General features: G+C 38.3%; 2 protein-coding genes across 3 annotated transcripts in view; one reads left to right on the forward strand and one right to left on the reverse strand.

The window, feature by feature from the left end:
• The first annotated feature begins 307 nt into the window (after nt 1-307).
• On the forward strand, nt 308-6,820 carry LOC108679551 (bax inhibitor 1-like). Its single transcript, XM_047883882.1, has 7 exons — nt 308-370; nt 741-794; nt 2,693-2,813; nt 3,346-3,521; nt 3,983-4,156; nt 4,890-5,060; nt 5,422-6,820. The coding sequence occupies exons 1-7, from the start codon at nt 308-310 to the stop codon at nt 5,455-5,457; spliced, it is 795 nt and encodes a 264-aa protein (XP_047739838.1). The 3' UTR covers nt 5,458-6,820.
• A 477-nt stretch (nt 6,821-7,297) lies between these two features.
• The window catches only part of LOC108679557 (NF-kappa-B inhibitor cactus), a 34,240-nt gene continuing 20,676 nt past the window's right edge, over nt 7,298-20,861 (reverse strand). For both annotated transcript variants that reach the window (XM_018168200.2, XM_018168201.2), the window contains exons 2-7: nt 20,051-20,156; nt 19,394-19,646; nt 14,393-14,481; nt 13,017-13,148; nt 12,703-12,840; nt 7,298-8,918 (exon numbers count right to left, since the gene is read on the reverse strand). In XM_018168200.2, coding sequence (XP_018023689.1) covers nt 8,760-8,918; nt 12,703-12,840; nt 13,017-13,148; nt 14,393-14,481; nt 19,394-19,646; nt 20,051-20,156 — 877 coding nt within the window. In that variant the 3' untranslated portion in view covers nt 7,298-8,759. The remainder of the gene's footprint in view (nt 8,919-12,702; nt 12,841-13,016; nt 13,149-14,392; nt 14,482-19,393; nt 19,647-20,050; nt 20,157-20,861) is intronic.

The raw sequence follows: 20,861 nt of genomic DNA on the forward strand, positions 1-20,861 counted from the left end.
GGTCAAAATTGAAACAAAATCAGAAAAAAATGAAAAAAAATGACTGGATGATCTTTAGATATGGTTGTTAGGCATCAAATGATACGTCTCTCAATGTTGTAGCTTGAAAACCCTAAGAGATAGATTTTTACAGCACCCCTTTCTTATGCTGTTTTCTAGGAATTTCTTGTTTTCTTTCATTTAAAATTTACATGAGCAAAAAGTTGTTGATTAATATTTTACATATGTGTACCAAGTTTCATAATGATCCATCCATAAATAAAGGTTTGTTTTTTGACTGACATGCTCCCCTTAAGAGCATGTAGAGATGGAAGCAAAGAATAGAAAGAAAGGACAGCCTGAGATTGTACAAGATGAAAGAGATGCCAAAGTATGAGTGCATATATGATGGCAGTAGAGGCGGGAAACTAATGATCTGTGTGAGAGCAAATGAATTGAGTGTGAATGCACGGACATACAGGTGGAATGAAAGAAGAGAGCATATTTGCTTTATTGGTGACAGAGGGGATAGAGAAAACGTGGAGCACCTGCTGGAGTGAGATGCATATGAGAGGGAGAGACTGAAAATAATGAGTGATGCTGGATGAGAGGGGTGAGAGTGATGGTGTGATTTATGTGCAAACAAGAGACAAATGGATTGAAATATTAGTGGGTCTGTCAACAGGGGTGACTGTTGACAGGGGTCTGTCAACAACTGAGATTCAAAAGCAATATTTTGATTAGAAGCAATTTTGGTACAGTACATGGAGAATGAGGGAGAGGAGGAGGTTGCTGAGAATGGAGGCTGGAAGAGTGTGAGGGAAAAAGCAATAATAAATAAGAATCACTATGAATAGTAATTTAATAGAACATAAACAATCATTCAGGGCCTTAGAGGCCCTATGTCTAATATAGAGAGGCCCCATGTCCTTGTTTTTTATCTCAACCTTAACACAAACTTTCACACCTCTCTAGCCTCTGCTTTAATATTGCTTCAACCTGACATGGTCTCCCTTTCCTCTCCTACTAACAAAACTAACATGTGATGTGTGGCTGATGACCGTTGTAAAGGCCTGACTCCAGAATGTTTTTTTTTTCAGAGTCACCATGCCCCAAATCCAAATATACATATGACATTATGATTATAGTACAGGATTTACAGAATATTTTTGGGAGTGGAGGGACTAAATGATCCTGAAAAGTTTGTTTGATTTTACATCAATGCCAATAACCTTGCTAGTAGCCCAACTGGAAATTTCACTTGCCTGTGCCTAACAGACTAATAATTTTCCCATTGTCAACAGAATTGGGATTTAGCCTACAGTGATGGATTTATGATAAATATTTATGTTGCGCTGTGAAATTGATAAATTCTCCATACATTCACTTTATTCCTTCACTAAGAAAGTTTTGACACGTTCTTGTAAATTTTGTACATACTGTCTTTACTACCTATGTAATACAGCAATCCCTTGATTAACGCGGTTAATAAATCCCCGAGTTTTACCGTGTTAAGCAAAACCGCGCTAATCAATCTTAAGAATATATGGAAATAATTATAATGAATCCTCAAAAATAGCAAAGTTACATAATAATTTTTTTTTTCTACTAAAATTCATCATATTTTTTCATCTAGGTCTTCACCGATCTTCGTTTTTGTTTCACCATTATCAAAATGCTTAATTATTTCAAGCTTAGTCTCCAAAGTGATATTTTTATGTTTAAGCGTTCCCTTTTTGTCCATAATTATGATGGTAATATATATATATAATGACGGTATAAACCGACTCTGTAGTACACCGCGTAGATTAAGGGTAGGTCGCAAATTTTTTTTCCGCGTTAATCAAAACTGCGGTATTCAAAACCGTGCTAATCAAGGGATTGCTGTACTTAAATATTGCTAACTCCATACAGCTGCCATGTAATTGACAGCTTGGTTGACACTTCATTGTTTTTTAAAATCATGGAGATGTGGCCATGTCCTATTTGGTGGTGAGGTCCAGTTGACTGTTACTCCTTGCTTCCCACTTCAAGCTATGTAGATACAGATGTAAATTCCTTACCTCGCCTGACCAAGTTAAACAAATAATTAAATTAATATTGAAGGCATTCTGCAGAATTAGCTGCATTTTTTTACTTGAAGAGTATTTGACAGATTTTGAACAGGCATTCTAATCTGTCTAATTCAGTTTCTTCCAGTTAGGGCTAGTACAGCCTTCAGGAACATGATTGTGACATTAGAGTTGCTGGCCTTCTGAAGAAACAGATTTTTTTAGAAACAAAACTGAACCACATCTCCCTACCATGATCAAAACAGCTTAATCATCATCATGTGGTTATTGAACGCTTCAAATTATTGCTCTGGCCAGTATTACCATATACTTTTGTTAGTTATGAGCAGGAAGGTAAGGAACTTATCATATGTATATCTTTTGGGATTGATAGTAGAAGGTAATCAGGACTGTGAATCAATTATTTCTTCCATGTTATATGTAGGTATATTATTGTAGACAGTTCAACAATTTTTCAATTCAATAATTCAATTGAGCTTTGCGAAGAATAATATAAAATTGATTCTCTCCAATAGTTTAATGCTCACAAAGCTCATTACTGGCTATACAAAATTTTTGTTCTTCAAATTCTGTTGGGAATTATTATCTTGTAATTTGTTTGTAAAAGTGAAATTTGGTGATAGTGAATAATTTCAAACTTTTACTCATTCCTTAGTGAAGAACCAGTCCGTAAACACCTGAAAAATGTTTACGCAACAGTCACCATTACATCCATCTGTGCTGCTGCTGGTGGCTTTGCACATCTCTACAGCTCCATTATTGGTATGGCTGTTCAGGAACCATACTGTTTTGGTCATTGCACTGATTGCAGTTCTTCTTTTTGTCTTACTATAATTATGTTAGTGAAATACACATTTATTCTGAAAAGTATTTAATTTCACTCAACTCAATCAAATATGACTTGAACAATGGTGTAAATTAATTTCTAATTGTAAATAAGAATATAAAAATATTTTGACATATCATCTCATAAAGAAATGATAAACTTGTAACCTGAAGATTTATTTGATCATTTGGCCTAGTATTTATTGAAAAATCTGGAAATTGATTAAAATTTACCCTGAAGAATAAGTGGTAACTATTTCTTGTTGCTAGAAAAATGTTTCAATTAAAAATCACATTTAATAACAAGTTTGAGAGTACTAAATGTTCTAATTCACGGTGCAGCATATTTTTGCAGAATAAATTTTTAATGCAAAGGAGTCAATTTAAGCCGATTTAATTAAAGCTTGAAGCATGCATTGAACTGATGCATTACATTACCAGAATGATGAATATTTATGTTTTTTTGCAGGAGCTGGCCTCCTGACTGGCATTGGCTCACTTGTGTTGATGCTGATGCTTTTGGGCACCCCTCAGTCTCCTAAGAACACGCCTCTCCGTCTTGCCTACCTTGCTGGCTTTGGCTTCCTCTCAGGCACAAACTTGGGCCCTCTACTGCAAATGGCCATCATTGTTGAGCCCACAATTGTACATTTCTTTAATTTGGATTGAAATTCATGCCTAAAGTTAATTTTTAATGTTCAAAATTCTGTATTTAGCAATAATTAGCATGCCACCAAATGTTTATTAAAAAAATTCTTTAGCTGTGGAAAACTCTCTCTGGCTTATCTGTTTGAGAGCAAGGAAAGAATTATTTTCCTAGTGATAGTAGGTTTCTTATAATTTTGTTGTAATACCTACAAGCTGTTTACTCTCTTGCTGAGATTGTTCGATTCGGCATGAACAGGGGAGTCTAGAACTCTAAAGTTAGCAATGCTGTAGTGTAACTTGAGTTGGGGAATTTGCTGCAAGCATGTCAATAAATTAATTGGTTTGTTATGATTATGCTCTCATTGGCAAAGAGCAATTCATTCAGTTTCTAATTTATGCACAGAAATTTCCGCTAAAAATCGTGATGAAATATTTACCGTTAATTGTCTCAATTTTAGATAATGGAGGCTCTGCTGGGCACAGCAATTGTTTTCGCCTGCTTCAGCTTGGCCGCCCTGTACTCACCACGTGGCAAATACCTCTACCTCGGGGGCACGCTCATTTCCATCCTCTCGACGCTCTTCTTTCTCTCCCTCGTCAACCTCTTCTTCTCGTCCAGGCTCTTATTCCAGGTATGTTCATCCCCAAATTCCATGAACACTAAAGGAGATACACTTAGTGGCCACCTTTATACGTTTCATTAGAGCTCCAACTCATTCTTCTGGTTGTCCTCGGGATGTGATCATGGTTAAAAGGTAATTTAGTTACCTTTTTTTCTGCCACCCAAGCAGTCCGAATGAGTGTCACAATTGTGACGATTTTGGGTTGCCCAACAGCGCTGCAAGATAAGGTCAAACTGTGTGTGAGAACGTTTACTGTTTAGACCCAGATTTGCACAAGATGCTCAGCCAGCATGTAAAGGAACCTCATTCAAAAGTGAACCATTTCTCTTATTCGATCTCGTGGATAAAAAGCTCGGTATTGTTTCTGTGCGAGTTTTTTTATGTATAAAATAAAAGACAAAATGAAGAAAGTTGACTGACAAAGATATAAAGAATGATAAAAATAATTTCGCTGATAATTATATCCTTCAGTTTTTAACTTTTCAATCGGCAATTTTATAGGTAACAAATGATCCTCTTACCTTGCATGAGAGATAAGCAAATATCAAGGGTAATTCAATGCCCTGCTGACTAGATTTTAAGTGTTAATTGCCATTAATTTGAATTTACTCAGTAGTCAAATTTGAATTTAGTCAATTTTTTAGCAAAAAGTCAGTCAATTTATTAGCAGTATTTCTGTTTTACTTCTAAATTTACAATCAAGCGAGTATCATAAAAACTAATGATAAATGATCATATGCAGGCCAACTTGTACATCGGTCTGGCAGTGATGTGTGGCTTTGTTGTATACGACACTCAACTCATCATCGAAAAGAAGAGGCTTGGAAACGATGACTTCATCATGCACGGAATGGAACTTTTCATTGATTTTATGGCCATTTTCAAGCGAATCCTGGTCATCCTCACTGATAAGGTATTGCCGTTTTTCTACAGTGTTTTGATCGAACTATACGGATCATGAGCCTCTAACGTCTAACTATTACATATAACAGTTTGTGTCAAATATTTTCATTGTTCTGCTTAGTCCTTGATCTTGAATGAGATTTTTTTTTGCTTTGGAATATAAAAAGCTTTAAATGTCTCGTACTTCAATCATTATTTTAGCAATAACTGAACATAATGGCAATTTTTGAATCCTAGAGCATCATGGCTAATTACACTAATCTTTAGAAGCAATGCTTGACAATACCGGTGAATCAGTTAGGTAATCTAAGCGCTTTCATCTTATGATACATGTTGAAATTTAAAATAACATTACATTTTCGTCTGAGCAGGAGGCTCAGAACAAGCGCAACAGGCGTCGCAACTAATGCCGTCTCTGCTTTGCTGCCTGCAGCCGATTACTAAGGTGATCAGCTTATGTAGCGTCACTGCAATCAATGTCTTAGTTTAAGAGTCAGGTAGTCTATGGAGAGTTTTCTAATTGATTTAAGTTGATGACTTTCTTTCATCAAATATTTACGAGTGTTACCTATTGTTGCTTTATTCTGTTGACGAAATTTTTCTACCACCAAGGAACATCTTCCATTTCATTGCCGTTCTGGGACATGATTAGGCATAGGCTTTTCATTGATGACTTTCTTTTCTTCGGTTATTTCAATTTTATTAGTTTTTAGTTGAATGCTGAGGGGTTTTTCTTGGCACAGAATGTAATGTTGAGCGTCACGTTAATGTTGGGTGTTGTCACTGGAAATGTGTACCTTTCATCGATAAACAAAGTTTTAGTGAAATATATTAAGCCTACTGTTAGTTCCCTGTGTCCAATATGATCGCTCAATTCGAGCTATCAGCTCTGAGTTGTGCTCAATGTTTCACTTTTAGCCGAGTGGAGGATAGTGTACTTGCCCAGCCAAATTACGGCGAGAGAAACATCAACTTTGATGGGACTCTGGCTACCCAACCTTCATTCCGTCGTACACACCAAGGATGAATAAATTTTCTGTGCTGTTTTAAAGGATTTGTGATAGTTCTTATGTGAAATAGTGCCCATGAAATTGGCGCAGCATAGTGGAATGTTTATTACACGGGTTTTCCGCATTCTTCAATGTATATTTTCCTTTATGTTGTTAATTGCTTTATCCCTTAGCTAGTTTGCTATATGATTAAACGAGGTGACGAAGTTTGAGCTCACTCGGTATTTTTATAACAAGTCTCCTTTTTAAGCTGACGCTCTCGTTCTCTCCTGAGCCTCCTTAATTTGCCTCTCACAGCTTCAAATCTGTTGAAAATAAATCGTTTCTTTTACTCCGTCTGTGCTCCATTATTTTTTGATTGTTTCTTTAATCATTTCAGGATTGTAGAATATCCTTTTTGGTTTAAACTATAATATCGGCCACAACCTTCTTCTCCTGTGTGTTTCTTTACTCAAATGTCATCAATAGAAATTTTAAATGCTTTACCTACCGCTATTACATTGTTCTTCCCATCACCTGGTGTTGTTTCCCAGGAATCACTTGATTAAACCAATTTCTACAGATGGCACATTGTAATAATCTTACGGAAAGAAGCAAAAAATGTTGCTATTGATCCCTTCAAAAAGCAGTAATAAAACGTTTTTTTTATATCTTCCCGACTAATTACACTACACAAAATAATAGACTATTTCTTTTGTTTGTGAAGGAATATGATTTTTCTCCTTGTCATTATTAAATTATCAGTACATTATTTCGTTCATTCCTGTCGTATATCTTACCTATTTGATGTAAGTATTGTTCTTTGCGGTAGTTCCGAGTCTAGCTTCTCGAATTTTGCACTCTTGAGTAGAGAGTCGAGAGCGTCGCCTATTTTTCGAAGGGTCTGTAGCAGCGCAAATTTGTTAACGACGATTGGTCTTTAGCACTAGAATTGTTGTTAAAAGGTCAGGAAACAGTAGATAAATAAATAAAACTTTATTTGTATGACACGAAAAATTAACAGATGAACATGTGATACAGGATTATTTACATGTGAAAAGAGTAGAATACAGTTAACCCGCTCACCTAGCAGTTACAAAGCAATGAATGACGGAGTATCTTTTTCAGACCACTTCGAAAAACAGGCTGCTAAAGAAGAGTGACATGGAAATATCGTTAACACGCTCATATGATCTCAGGAAAATTGGGCGCATTCTTGCTGAATCAATTATTTGTGAGCCAGGACAAGAACTGAACGTTGAATTCAGATTTTTATTGTATAATTTGAGTCACCTTTGTTCCGGAAAAAAGCTTCGTAGAAACCTCGCTAACACCTAAATATATGGCCATCGATACCAAGATGTGAGTGAGCTTAGTAGAACTATATGTTACTAGGCAAAACTAACCTGAATTCCATACTGCTAAAAAGAGGTAACTTTAGATGCCGACTTGAACAAACTCAGATGTGTACATAAGCTTGGCGGAGCACGTTACATAATAAGGGAAAAGGCCAGTAACCGCACAAGCTGGTTTCTTTCCTCCAAATTAATATGAAGGCTGCTCAATCTATGGTGCAGCTTCAAGCGCCTAAGAATACATTTCGATTGTAGAATTATTGTGAAAATGACAAGGTATATTTATCAAGTAGAACGCATCCATATAATGCAGTTCAACTTTGAAGAATTAAAAAATGGACGATTCCGCCAGGTTTTGAGGGACAGTCTTGACCTCGATTAAAGATTGTCGCTGGAAGTTTATAAAAACGCTAACGAGTGCTAAGCATTCGGCGCTGGAAACTAATAATTAATTAGCTTAAATAAAATTCCAGCAAGACTTACGACTTCAGTAAGGCTTCGGATACCACTTATCGTTCATTTGACTTAAGTCTACAGACCTACTAGAAATGTTATAATGTATCCTACATTAGGCAACAATGAAGCTCACTAATTATTCATGATAAAGCTGGTAACAATAGCTTGCTTAACTCAACAACGTTGTGGAAATTGCATGAACATCAGCCGCCAAAGCAATAGGCACGAGCTGAAACAGAAGAAACGCAGGTCACGTATAGCGTGATAGATAAAACGCGCCTCCATTGACATCAGATTCATTTCCATTGCAGTGCTAAAAATTATGGATGGGATACATAGAAATTTTTGTAATCCACCTGTAAGAAGTCTCCGACAGGCTGACAGCAACATAAGAAATTGTATTCATTATTTGAATTATCTCAGCGCACTTACAGAACCATAATAACAGTAAACTTCAAAGAACAAGGAATATTGTACATCGATCGGTCTCACCAGTGGGTAATGCCCACAGCATGAACTTTGAATGAAATCAAATGTGTTTACAGAAGTATTAGAGGATTATATTAGTTCGATGATAAATTGAATGAATGACTGCTATTAAATCTGCTTAATGTAATTAATTGAATGTAATCTGCTCTCTTCCAACGTCCCCAAGAAATAAAAATGTCCATTCTTGTTAGATCAATGATAGGCAACCAAGAAACGTGCAATATTTTATCACTTTCGGATACCAGCGAATAAGCGATTATTGGAAACACGATGTTCTCAAGAACTTTGAAATACATTTTACAAATTATCACTTTTGAATCGCTTATAATGGCGACCAGGATAAAATTGTCGCCAAAAGGAAGGTTAAAGCGTTTCATCTAAACTTGCTAGAAAAAAAAGACGACGTGGTGTGAGCGTCGTTTAGAAGTAGAGATCAGCATTGATGGTTTGCGGAGCCGTAGATACCGGAGGGCCCAAAGCCTGATTTGCTGAGAGAGAAGAATGATGGACTGACACGCCTGCCAACCGAATGTCGTCCACATCTCGCCATCCGTTCATTGTACTGCCAGATTCGGTTTCCTGAAATAAAATTTATCACATTAATTTTATTCTCTCAATTTAATATTATAGAAAACAGCGAAGAAAGTGACTAGTGCCAACGAGAGTAATTAATTGAATATTAATACAAACTCTCATGACATTGCCGAACCTGTATTAGGAAAAAAGTATTAAAAATTTGATTTAATCCTGTATTGTTTACCGTTTCACTAGTAAAATAATTATATACTTAGCGGATTCTTTCAATGCACAGTACATGATGATTTTTTTCAATATTATGAGCACAGCGCCCAAGCATAAATGAGACAATAATCGTTATGATTGTAGTAGGCAAAAATAATTCCAGGAATAACTGCAACATAATTTGAATCATAACGAAAATAATTAAAACTGAGCATCAGTGCTGTTAGACTGGCTTTTGATCCCACACGGCGCACAAGTTTAGTGAAAGAGCGCGGGCAGCATAATGTTGACTGCAAATTGTACCTCAACATGAAGAATGAGATAAAATATTTATCCTGCCGTTTTACTTCTCGGTTACCTGTACTATTGTCTGAAGTCAGCTTGAATTCTAGAATTACATTACCATAAATATCATCCGTCTCTTGGGCTAACGGCATCTTATCCAGGCTAGCCAACCTAACCGAGTAAGAATTTACGCCCGGAGCGGGCGGGAATGCCAAGCTCGGCTATCGAACAGCTGAAGCAGCAACATAGCAACAGCTGCAGTTGCAATGGTGCCAAGACTAAAGCTGATAGATCTAACAACAGCCCAATTTATAATAATCTAACGCAGGTTTATGAAACTGAAACCGCCAGGATAAAAATAGCTTTTCTTAAAAAATAGGTCATAAATCAAACTAAATAGTCCGTGAAGATACGGATGACCTTCTAACTGGAACCCGTGGGTTTGGGCTTACCAGACAGTGAGGAGCCTTACAGTTACCACCAATGAAAGGGTAGCTTTATGAGGTGAACGTACACGTTCTGACTGTTCAGGTTTCAAAAGTTGTTGCATACATTCGTCATGCGTATTGATATATCATGAATAATAAAAAATAATACTATAATTTGATAACGAGCTCTTACCAAAGCTGTGGGAAAAGCGAAATAAATATAGTACTAAAAATATTCGCTACGAAGTAGCTAAATAATAAGCAATAATATTTATTATCGGACTGGTGCACGAAAAAAAACACAAAAATGGCATTTGGCACTTCAAGTGAATATGCGGAGGCCAGACAAAGAGGCACCTAGTTCACGATGACCACAACACGGCTATCGAGCGGTCACGGACGAAGCTTGTCTGCGATTGATCGGCGTTAGTCTTACCAGACACCACGTGACTGGGCAACTGGGACTGCGTGGCAGCGAATAATGAAGCAGCATCCCACGCTAGACAGTATGTTAGAGATGCTATTTGAATAATGGATTCGAGTAATATGTTCCAGACAGCGTGACCACAAAAGTTAGGTGACATTCGAAGATCCCGTGCGATACGGCATCAACTGCACGATAAAAGTGAGACGGTCACTTAACGACAGCGTTTGATACCTTACCTACGTAGAATTTGTAACAATTTTAAAATGTGCATTGCATATGCCAAGGCTGATTTTTATTTAGAATAATACACCTATTTGACTTCCTCGAATATTAAATTGTCAAGGAATGCATGGCAATGAAGCAGCTGTGTTCCGAGCACAGGTGTCTCTGCACTTGCATTGATCTGTGCCTCTCTTCACACAGCTTCCCAGAAACTCGAGAACAAGAAATGTAGAACGCAGGTCACGGGGACTTCCGTTTCCGGTCATTATTGTGTTCCAACCAAACGATAATTTTGATGGAATTAAGTGAAAATAAATCGAACATAAAAACGTTAGGCCTAGTTCATCAATTCATTCGTTGCTCGTATTTCAAGTTACGGATCAAGAATACCACCGTTGAACCCTTCTAAAGTTCATCAAGACAAGCGGATAAAGACTGAACTTAATAAACAAACCAACATGCATCGAGCTAGAAGACAGATGTGGATTTGTTAACGCTTAACAAATCTCAGTTTCAGAATAAAAAATACTGTTAGCACCATTCGAGACGACATCTTCGTCCGGCTACAAAATTTCAGGGTTGAAATATATTTTTTATTTAGTTTAACGAAAAAGAGGGTCGCATAAGAACTCAAGAAAATCATTAAACTTCTCAAGGTTGTAGTCATCACAGTGAGCTGCAATCAAAATCGCAAGTCACGCAATTCCTAAGGAGGCACCAACTCGGGTTAAGAGCACCAACTGCAAGCTGCTTTTGTGGGAACAAGTCACGCGCTTTGTTATCTGCTCTCGGGATTTCCGCACGCAAGTGTATGAAGTTGCTGTCGCAACAGGCATCAAGAGGCATAAATATGACTTGATAACAGCACGTTTGCGGGAACGCCAGGGAGCGAGCCTAATATGACATTTACAAGCTAGTCATAATGACAGCATTTCAAAGATATACGTACAGATCAATATGCTGATGGAGTTTGTTTTTGAGGGAAACGTGCTAACTTTTAACTAATCCGCAAGAAAACGTATATTGTGCTGACCATACGATAGCCCTAACATCTCTCTTGAGAGTCGCAACCAAGCCATAGCTGAATTTGAAAAAAATTCCTAGTTTATTAAGGGAAGCTTACTGAAAAAATTCTAACATCAAAACTTTATTTTTAAATCAACAATATTGTGCAACGAGTAGATCACTACAGTCAAAAAAGCTGATCCGTGTGAAGGAAAGCCATTTCTCAACTGCAGCTTATTTAACAAAGCAACTACGACCACATACCAATACAAACAACATCTTAAAATGATAAAAATGCAATATTTTCACAGGTTCAATATGCTGGAGACTTGTTCTAATGTTCAAAATAATCAAGTAAATGATAAATCTTAAGAAAAAAGTTGAACATACGTAGAATTCAATGCATTAGTGCGTTCGACAACGGCCCAATTAAGGAATAATTTCAAAGTATTACGTTCAGTTTTTTTATATATCCGATGAAACACTGAATATTCGATTAAGTGAAAAGTTCTATTTTATGCGAGTGGCGTACGAGTACGTTATCAGTTAAAGGACCAAAATGTAGATCAAACCTGAATTTTAGTTGGCAAACAGAACACGGTAAATAGTTTGATTTCGGTATTAACGTAATTGACCATTATTATTATTTTTAATAATCTTTGCCCGTAAGTTCAAAGCAATTTAATATCACAAGGCTAAAAAAATTTGTCGGAACTAACAAAACTTGTAAAAAAAATTGTACTAAGGGAATAAAAACACTTTAGAACACAACAGAGCAGGTATTATTGTAAAAAAAGAAGGGAACCAACTTTCAAGGCACGTCGCTGTACCTGTCTGGGGTTTTCCAAGCAACTCTATGAAGAGTCCTTGAGAGGCAGGTTTTTCTATAAAACTCTTGGCTTGGTTATACCACTTCTAAGTAGGTGTAATCAGATTAGGAGCATTCATTTCTGATTTTACACGACCGAGTGGAAAGTAACGCTACTAAAGATACAATTGCCAGCGATGAGACCAAATATGGCCATTGATTAAGCTAGTCACTATATATACGATTTTAGGCTGTTAATATCTTGCAAATTATGAATACAAAAGGCGTTTATCAAATCAGTGATTGAAAATACAAGGCAAGAACTTGAATGCAGCGCAATAAGCACAGTAATACTTGATAATTTTACCTGATGGAAACGTACTTGCCACAAGTAGGCATTGTAATTTAGGACAAAGCCAACTATTGAATAAATTAAATAAAGCTCACCTGGGTATAGCTGTACTGGTCATCGTAATCTTCGTCGTCGTCGTCGTCGAGGGTGTAAGCGGCAGGCAAGAGCTGCGCAGGAGCGCCCAAGTCCAGAAGTTGCGTCGCTATTCCCGTAGCACCGTTGGCGAGCGCGAGCTACGCATAACCAGGTATCATAAACGAGCTCAAGGTAGTATATCTTAAAGCTACTACCATAATTTTTGTGATTATAAACTAATGAATATATTGCTCGAATTTTTGGACAAAATTACTTAGCTAGCTGCTGCTACGAGTTGAAATAAAGGCAATGCTAGTAATGCAGTGAAACAGACCTGGTAAGGAGATAGTCTTGCGTACGTCTCGATGGTAACGGAGGCACGACACGCGGTCACAATATGAGCAACGAGTTCAGGGTCGCGAGCCTCAACTGCGAGATGGAGGGCAGTGCGACCACTCCGGCATTCCTGTAAGAAAACCAACCAATCTATTCATTAAAAAATGCATTTACGAAACACTGATTACAGAAACAGTCATTGTGAGAAGCTGACATTTAACCCTTATGATCGACCGGCTTTGAAGTAAACTCCCTCCAATCAATAAATAACCTGTAATACTTTACGACAAAATATTATATTTATACAAATTTTCGAATTTTTCAAATAAATGGATCTCAGCAGTTCGTACTGTTTGTAAATATTTTAGTTTGAAAAATATTTGAGTAATATTCGGGTTGAAGCCATATTTTTTAATTTACGTCAACTATGAACTTCAACAATCTTGTAGTTGCAAGATTTGTAAATATAATATGAAACTGCATTTAGTATAACGGCACGCAGAAACTGGCAATTATTAATGTCAAGATAGGATTATATATTTTAGGATTGAGATGTCTGTCACCTCAATCGTAAAAAAAACAGCGGATAGGTCATGAAAGTGATCGGTGAGAAGCTGTCCGTTCCGCCAAATTACTTTTTGCTGAATCATGCAAGAAATAGGATACCAAATTAACGGATAATTTTTTATCCATAGACAGTCGAAGGTTTTTTTTCTCGAGTAATGACAGAAACAGTGATTTACACACAATATTTTTTAATTTACGTCAACTATGAACTTCAACAATCTTGTAGTTGCAAAATTTGTCTAAACATTGATTACTTGTATTGATGAGAGGAATTTCTGTAAATCAATGAATCAAGGATGATAAATTATATCGAATTGAAAGCAATAAATATGCAACTACATTTAGTACAACGGCACGCAGAAACTGGCAATTGTTAAGGTCAAGATAGGATTATATATTTTAGGATTGAGATGTCTGTCACCTTAATCGTAAAAAAACAGCGGATAGGTCATGAAAGTGATCGGTGAGAAGCTGTCCGTTCCGCCAAATTACTTTTTGCTGAATCATGCAAGAAATAGGATACCAAATTAACGGATAATTTTTTATCCATAGACAGTCGAAGGTTTTTTTTCTCGAGTAATGACAGAAACAGTGATTTACACACAAAAAATTACAGCAAATGGAATGAATGAAAACAGTGTAAACAAAGTCCAGTTATACCTATATTGAATAACAGTAATAAAACATTCCTCTAATTTAACTGGAAACAGATGAACAACCTGTTGAAACAGGTAATGCGGCACTTCTTAGAGCACCAGCAAGGTAATCAATTACTGGTAAATTAATATAAAATCGCACAGGCCGCACCTTGGCATTGACGTCGGCGCCGTACCACGTCAAGTGCTGCAATATCTCCTTATCACCGGCCATAGCAGCCACGTGCACACACGTCTCACCTGAAAACGGATATGAATATGGGTCAACGATCGCTCTGTGAATCAGTTATTGCTTTTTATGGAGCAGTACGACTCAACACTGCAATTAATCACGATACGGTAAAAATGCCAGCAACGTCAGCAACGATAATTCAGCAAATGTCAGCAACGATAATTCTGCGTGTAACCTCTAACTACAAAAGGAATTAATTTAATAAAACTTAATAAAATGGTCATTGGTTTATGTAAAACTATAAATAACGCAGGAGGGACAAAAGTGATCTGAGGGTATAAGTCTATATAAAGGGAGGTTCCTGAGAGGGAGCGTTTGGCCTGGCCAAGCTCCAAATAAGGCTTTGCGGGGAAGACGCACGAGTAGCCAAGCAAGATGAAAGAGTGACGGAAGCCTCCGCATACTTGATAATCGTGCGCTTATGATTCTTGAGCTATGCGCGGGATACCAGAAAAATTGCAGCCAGGCACATTACATCCAAAGTGTATCGAAAATGACCACTATTCATAGTCTCTTCATAATATTGCTGTGAAAACACTGGCCCTTTAATCGTCAAATGCGGCGTAACCAACACGTGGGAGTACAATCAAACGATTCATTGGTTTCGCGCGCAAGTGAGGAAATGGGGACATTTTTCACGACTGCATTACCAAATGCGCCACGTAGCACGGCCATATGACTTCCATCAAGACGAAAAATAAGAAGTATCCACTTAAATCTGATTATGTAAAAAATAAACACGAAGGTCACTGTATTCATAACGATGGACCGCATTACGATAATAAGTATTACTGATTGTAACAGTCATTTCTAACTTTAGAACCGCGAACAACATGATCCCCAAAGTATCAGGTGCAAGCGCAAGTGTGTGCTTCATCAGGTAGCCCAATGAGCCGGAGTTGCAGCGCAAATACTGCGGTGTCAGGGCGACTAATGTGCATGAGAAACGCAACCCCGAGGACCCGCAGCGCAGCTTCGTGGGGTTTCCCCGACTAGCCCGCATCGCGGCGCTGCTCATGCAATGGGGAGGACCTTCCTCCCTCCCTCTCCTGGTGTGGCTCTTGCCACCAGTCGTTCACATTCATATCTTCATGTTCATATTACTAACGAACGTTCCCGAATTATCACTCATCGACTCATATTTTCCCCACTATACGCCATCAAAGTGACACTCACTAGTTCCAAATTATGACAAACCTCGCAAAAGCGAGCATAAACACAAGTAAAAGCAATATTGAACATTCAATATAGTATATGCAATACTAAAATATATTCCGAACATCGTATACCCCAAACGGTACCGAATAAAAAATATTTCCTCAACAAACATAGCAAAAAAGTGAACGGAAAAATAACTTGTTTTTTTTTTTAGATCATAATGACAAAACTATTTACTATTTACAACTGGGATGTTTGCTCAAAGAAGCGCAGCGCACACAGCTGAGCAGAAGGATGGGCGTAAGAGAGAAGCAGGTTATCTTGCCAAGAACCAAGAATTTGTCTGACGTGCTGAAATAGCCAAATGAGAGAGAGGGGTTGACAACAATGCCACCAAGGTAATTCTGGACACCTGGCTTTTCCTTACAATTGAGTGAGTTATAAAATCATCAATAGAACAAACCTGAAGTTGCTTCTATAGCCATTGTTCAGCATTGCCTTTCAACCACAGTAACTACGGTAGGCTATTTAACTTGCACAATGAGTGATTAAAAATATCCATCAATGCAAGGCAATCAATCCATTTGAAAAAGAGAAGTGATTACAGAATGATAGTAGAAATGGTACCAGGAGCTTCATATAAAAGTAAACAGAAGTGTGAAACACATAAAAAGGGATGGATCAAATAAAAGATCAAGTTCAGCTACAAGATTTAAAATCGAGACAAAAGTCGCCCAAGTGCGTCAATTCATCAAAATTCAGAGGATGAGCTGGGGTGCGCTATTACTGCATTTGAAGACATGATTGTGTTTAATCTGGCACGACGATCAAATTGTCTGTTCAGTGTGATTAGGTTTGCTAGAATTTGGGGAAGGTGAATACCGTACCCAGTTCAAAAATTGAACAAGGAACAAACATGTAGGAAATTTTGGCCAAGAAGTACGGAGCTTTAGTAAGCATACAAGTCACAAAGCGTCCGAAGAGCTGCCAGCAGCTCATTCAGAAGAATGCGAGACCCCAGAAGTGCAGCGAAGGCTTCAGCTTCAGGGCGGGAAAACCAGCTAGATGGAGGTCGCATTCACGCAGCGCGCGTGTCCCACGAAGCAACTGTGCCAGCACTGCAATTACTGAGTGCCAGCCTTGCAGTGCTTCAGTGCCAGTAGCAATGCTGGTCGGGCAGAAATAAATATACCAAAAAGATGCTCTTAGGCTGATGAACTAGAATTCATAATGGAGGCTATTTTGACAAGGGTGGTTTAACCGAACTCCTCACAGAGAGAACGCAAAACAATTTTGAGGGATGAGTTACCTAAACGCATGATGACAACCATCGACCGGGTAGCTAACTAGGCCGTTTTTGTCTGAGGTCGTTAGCACCACAAGATAACGCTCAATCCTAACGGTAACGACAGTCAATGAGTCGCGTGCAATGAAAAACGTAAGATGATTTTAATGTCCCCAACTTATATTTTAAGGCCGCTGTATTTAGTTCAATGATGTATAAGGTCTCGCGAATAACCGAACCTATGATGTAAGAAACGTGTGCCAGCAGCTGAGTACAGGAATGAGCATGAAGCGAAGAACATCATAGTGTCGAACGAGCGAGAAGAGCAAGAAGCTTACAGCTAGGATGTCGCTATCACTGCAAGATGCCTCCTGCCATGCTGCCTTCCTGTGTCAGTACGCCAGAGATGGAGTTCAACTCGACTAATGCATTAGAAGGTGTCACCATCACACACAATTGATCAGCAATCAGGTTCAAGAATTTCACTTAGAAACAAGGTAGCCGCTAAACTATTTTTTGTTCAACTTTTTTCATCATCAACTTAGTGCATAACATGACCTTTTTTAATCCAACCCAACCTAATCTATACTATTAAACCAGACCTAACCGCATCTTGCCTAACGTAAGCAAACCCAGCCAGGCCTAGCTTAAGTGAAACGTAATAATGTTGGATACCTGGAGAAACATCAGAATTTCATGCAGGAAATATCATGAATACAATTATTCATTTTCAAATAAAAAACCGAGCGAAATCTGCGATTTCATTATGAAAAAACTTGCGTTAAACAGTTGGCCGAACAAACAGGAAAGGACCAGTTTTTGCAACTTGATAAGTTAATGAGCGAGAAAACGATTATTTGAATGATTTCACGGAGTAATTGGTCAATTTAAGCACTGTAGTCCGGTGAGGCATCGTTGTTTCACTTGAATCTAGAGTAATTTAGGAATTGCCGACCCGTGCGAGAACAGCGAGAACTTCCCGTGAAGACTAATTTAGAATGCCAGAGCGCGTTTCTCTTAATAATCGCAGTGAGAGTCGGAGGAGGGGGATCCCAAGGTTACACAAAAGAAAAGTATACTAGGTGGATAAGTACCTTATTAAAATATTGTATAATTCGACCACAATTTTAGACACATTAACATATAATTATTGAACCCTTACCCCGCGAAACAAGGAGCGGAATAAGGTGAATGCACAGCGAGTTTCAGTGGGAAGGGGGAGTAGTCGCGGCGAGTGCGATTGCCTTAAAAGGAGTCGATTCAGAGCCAAAGAGGGGCGCCCTCTCAGAGGCGCCGAGCTATATTGGCATGCTCGTGTTCTATTTTGTGAGGCACGCCGGGCACGTGATGCCTCTGCCCTTCCCTCCCTCGGGGATTTGAGCATCAGTGGACTTCCCGGGCAAAAATACAAGCAAGTACATATACGCACGAACCTGAGTAAACAAGCAAATAGACGCGACTATACACAGAGCAAAATACAAACCAAGGCAAGTTCGTATTTTGTTCAGGCGAAAAAAATGTCATGAAGTATGAGAAATCAAACATTGCTTAGTAATTCGAACATCGCCTCAACACATAGTTTCATTGGTAATTTTTGGTGAAAAGCTTAAATGAAATTCGAAACTTTGAGAGAGTGCAGTTCAGACTCTTAAACAATATTGTCTCGAGGTATGCTGACAGTGCTAGAATCATATGACATGTGATGCACATGCAGTCAAGGAAATTGGCCTTATTCTCCTAGTGTACCTACAAAATAACCACAAGGATTGCTCCAAAAATATTAACACTTTGGTGGTCAAGACATATTTAGAGAAGGAAACAACGATTAATTTGTCGAGAGAAAAAAACGTATGACCCGCGCAGAATTTCAAAAAGTTATTAAGTGAAAGCGATATGCAATAACCTTGAGGGCATTCCGCAACAGTGGGGATCTCGTAGAGATAGCAGAGATAAAGAGCAGGAAACCCCATTCACGATAACAGTGGGAATTTGTTAGGACACTTACACAGCATGGGCACGGCCGGTTACTCATGATATGAACTATCATCACCAAGATGACCTTAATTGCGTAACCGAATGCATGCCGAATGAAGAAATAATCATTTTTGCAAATCCAACCTACACCGGTTCCAGTTCAGACTCAAGACTGTAACTCCATTTTTCAACGAACGAGAATTCAACGTCATCGACTATGCCACTAACATAACCGTAATTAGAAAAAATTCAAGCGCTTGCCATTAATAATTAGGAATGAGAAAGAACAACCAAAAATGACCTCAAGTTTCATTTACAGCACTTCAAAAAGTTTAATCCGATTACCAGGTATATCAGTGCAATTGCAGCCTTGAGTGAAAATAGATCCGAATAAAATTTCAAATGAAGTGATGGCAAAAGTTTTCTTTTGCCATCAAGTGCGCAAAGGAAACAAAACAAGTCAGGAATGAAAGTTAAATTGAGTTGAATGAGCTAGAACTCACCCTGATAGTTAGTGAGGTCGGCAGCGACGAGGCCTGGCGTGTGGGTGGGGGCATAGGAGAGATGGGCGTTCATCACCTCAGTGACAGTGACGGGCCTGGTTAGGTGAGTAACCATGGCGGCGTCCTTCCGACCACAGGCCACGTGTAGGGGGGTGTTCCCCCGCAGGTCTCTTGCAACTGGCGAGGCTCCACACACTATCAAGTGGCGAGCAATGGCCGGCACTCCAGCGCTCACAGCCAAATGCAGAGCCGTCTGCACCACAGAGAAAATTTGATGTGAGACTTGACTTTAGCTGCCACAATACGTTGTGGGAAATGATCATCGCTGTAAAAAAAATTGTCACGAATATAATGTTTCATGCACAATTGAAACTGAACTTCACCTCAACATTATCACGACAAATATGATCGTCTAAGAATTTTGGCGAATTTTCACTAAGTGCCTCAAGGAGCCCACCAATATCAAAGCCCGGTGAGATGATACACGACCCATATATACATTATACATGTGTAATGGTCCTAGATTTTATACGTATTTTAATATCATTAAAACAAAGAACACGAATAAATTCAAAGGTTAGTTTAACCCAAGACAGAAGGAATTTGGCTGTACTAAAAATTGTGAAAGGATTATAGAACTGCCAGAAGGGTACTCACCCTGCCAGAGTTGTTAGCGAGGTCGAGGAAAGCTTGATGAGGCAGGAGCCGAGTAATGTGATAGACCACCTCAATGAAGCCCCTCATTACCGCAACATGAAGCTGCCTGTAACAAAAAAAAAACACTATAGACCTGGAGTCCGTAAGACCACATATTTTGAGTTGTATAGAAAATAAAATAAAATTTAATACTGCTTACTGTTATAATACCAGCCCATTAAGCTAGTGTTTTGTCTGCCAGGCTGAAGCAGACTGAAGTTGAGTTAAGTTTCTGAGTTAAGTTAAGTTAAGTGTCTGAAGTTAAGCTGCCAGGCATTCAATCCGAGCAGCCAAAATATCTGGTTTGACTGGCTCATACGACGAAAGCTGTAAAACGAGGAAAACTTGTAGGAGCACTTTCGCTGCAAAAATGTAACTAAACGAGAAGCTGCAAAAATAGAACTAAACGAGAACAGGAATAAGCAAACCATCGAGAGCCTACAGGAGCCGATAGTTTTCTCCTTTACAATCTCTTGCGATGGAAATAATTCCTATAGGTATCAACAGAAAACCTTTTTCGGCCGTGAAATCGGCCGATATAAAATGTAATGTAATGAATCATCGAAATAAAATGTAATAGAATACTTTTTTAACAAAAGGCAAATTTTTTCGAAGATGTCGTTGAAATATAGCTATTTCATATACACAAGTTCTTCGTTGCTTTGGATTTAGCTTATTACTATTTTGAGAGTTTGAGTGCGTGTTTTCAAAGAATCCAAGATAAGAGCACAGGATGGCTACATCAAGCGAGGGGAACACCGTCGGCTGAAGA

The sequence above is a fragment of the Hyalella azteca genome, unplaced genomic scaffold (assembly GCF_000764305.2).
Source record: "Hyalella azteca isolate HAZT.00-mixed unplaced genomic scaffold, Hazt_2.0.2 contig13926, whole genome shotgun sequence".
NCBI lineage: Eukaryota > Metazoa > Arthropoda > Malacostraca > Amphipoda > Hyalellidae > Hyalella > Hyalella azteca.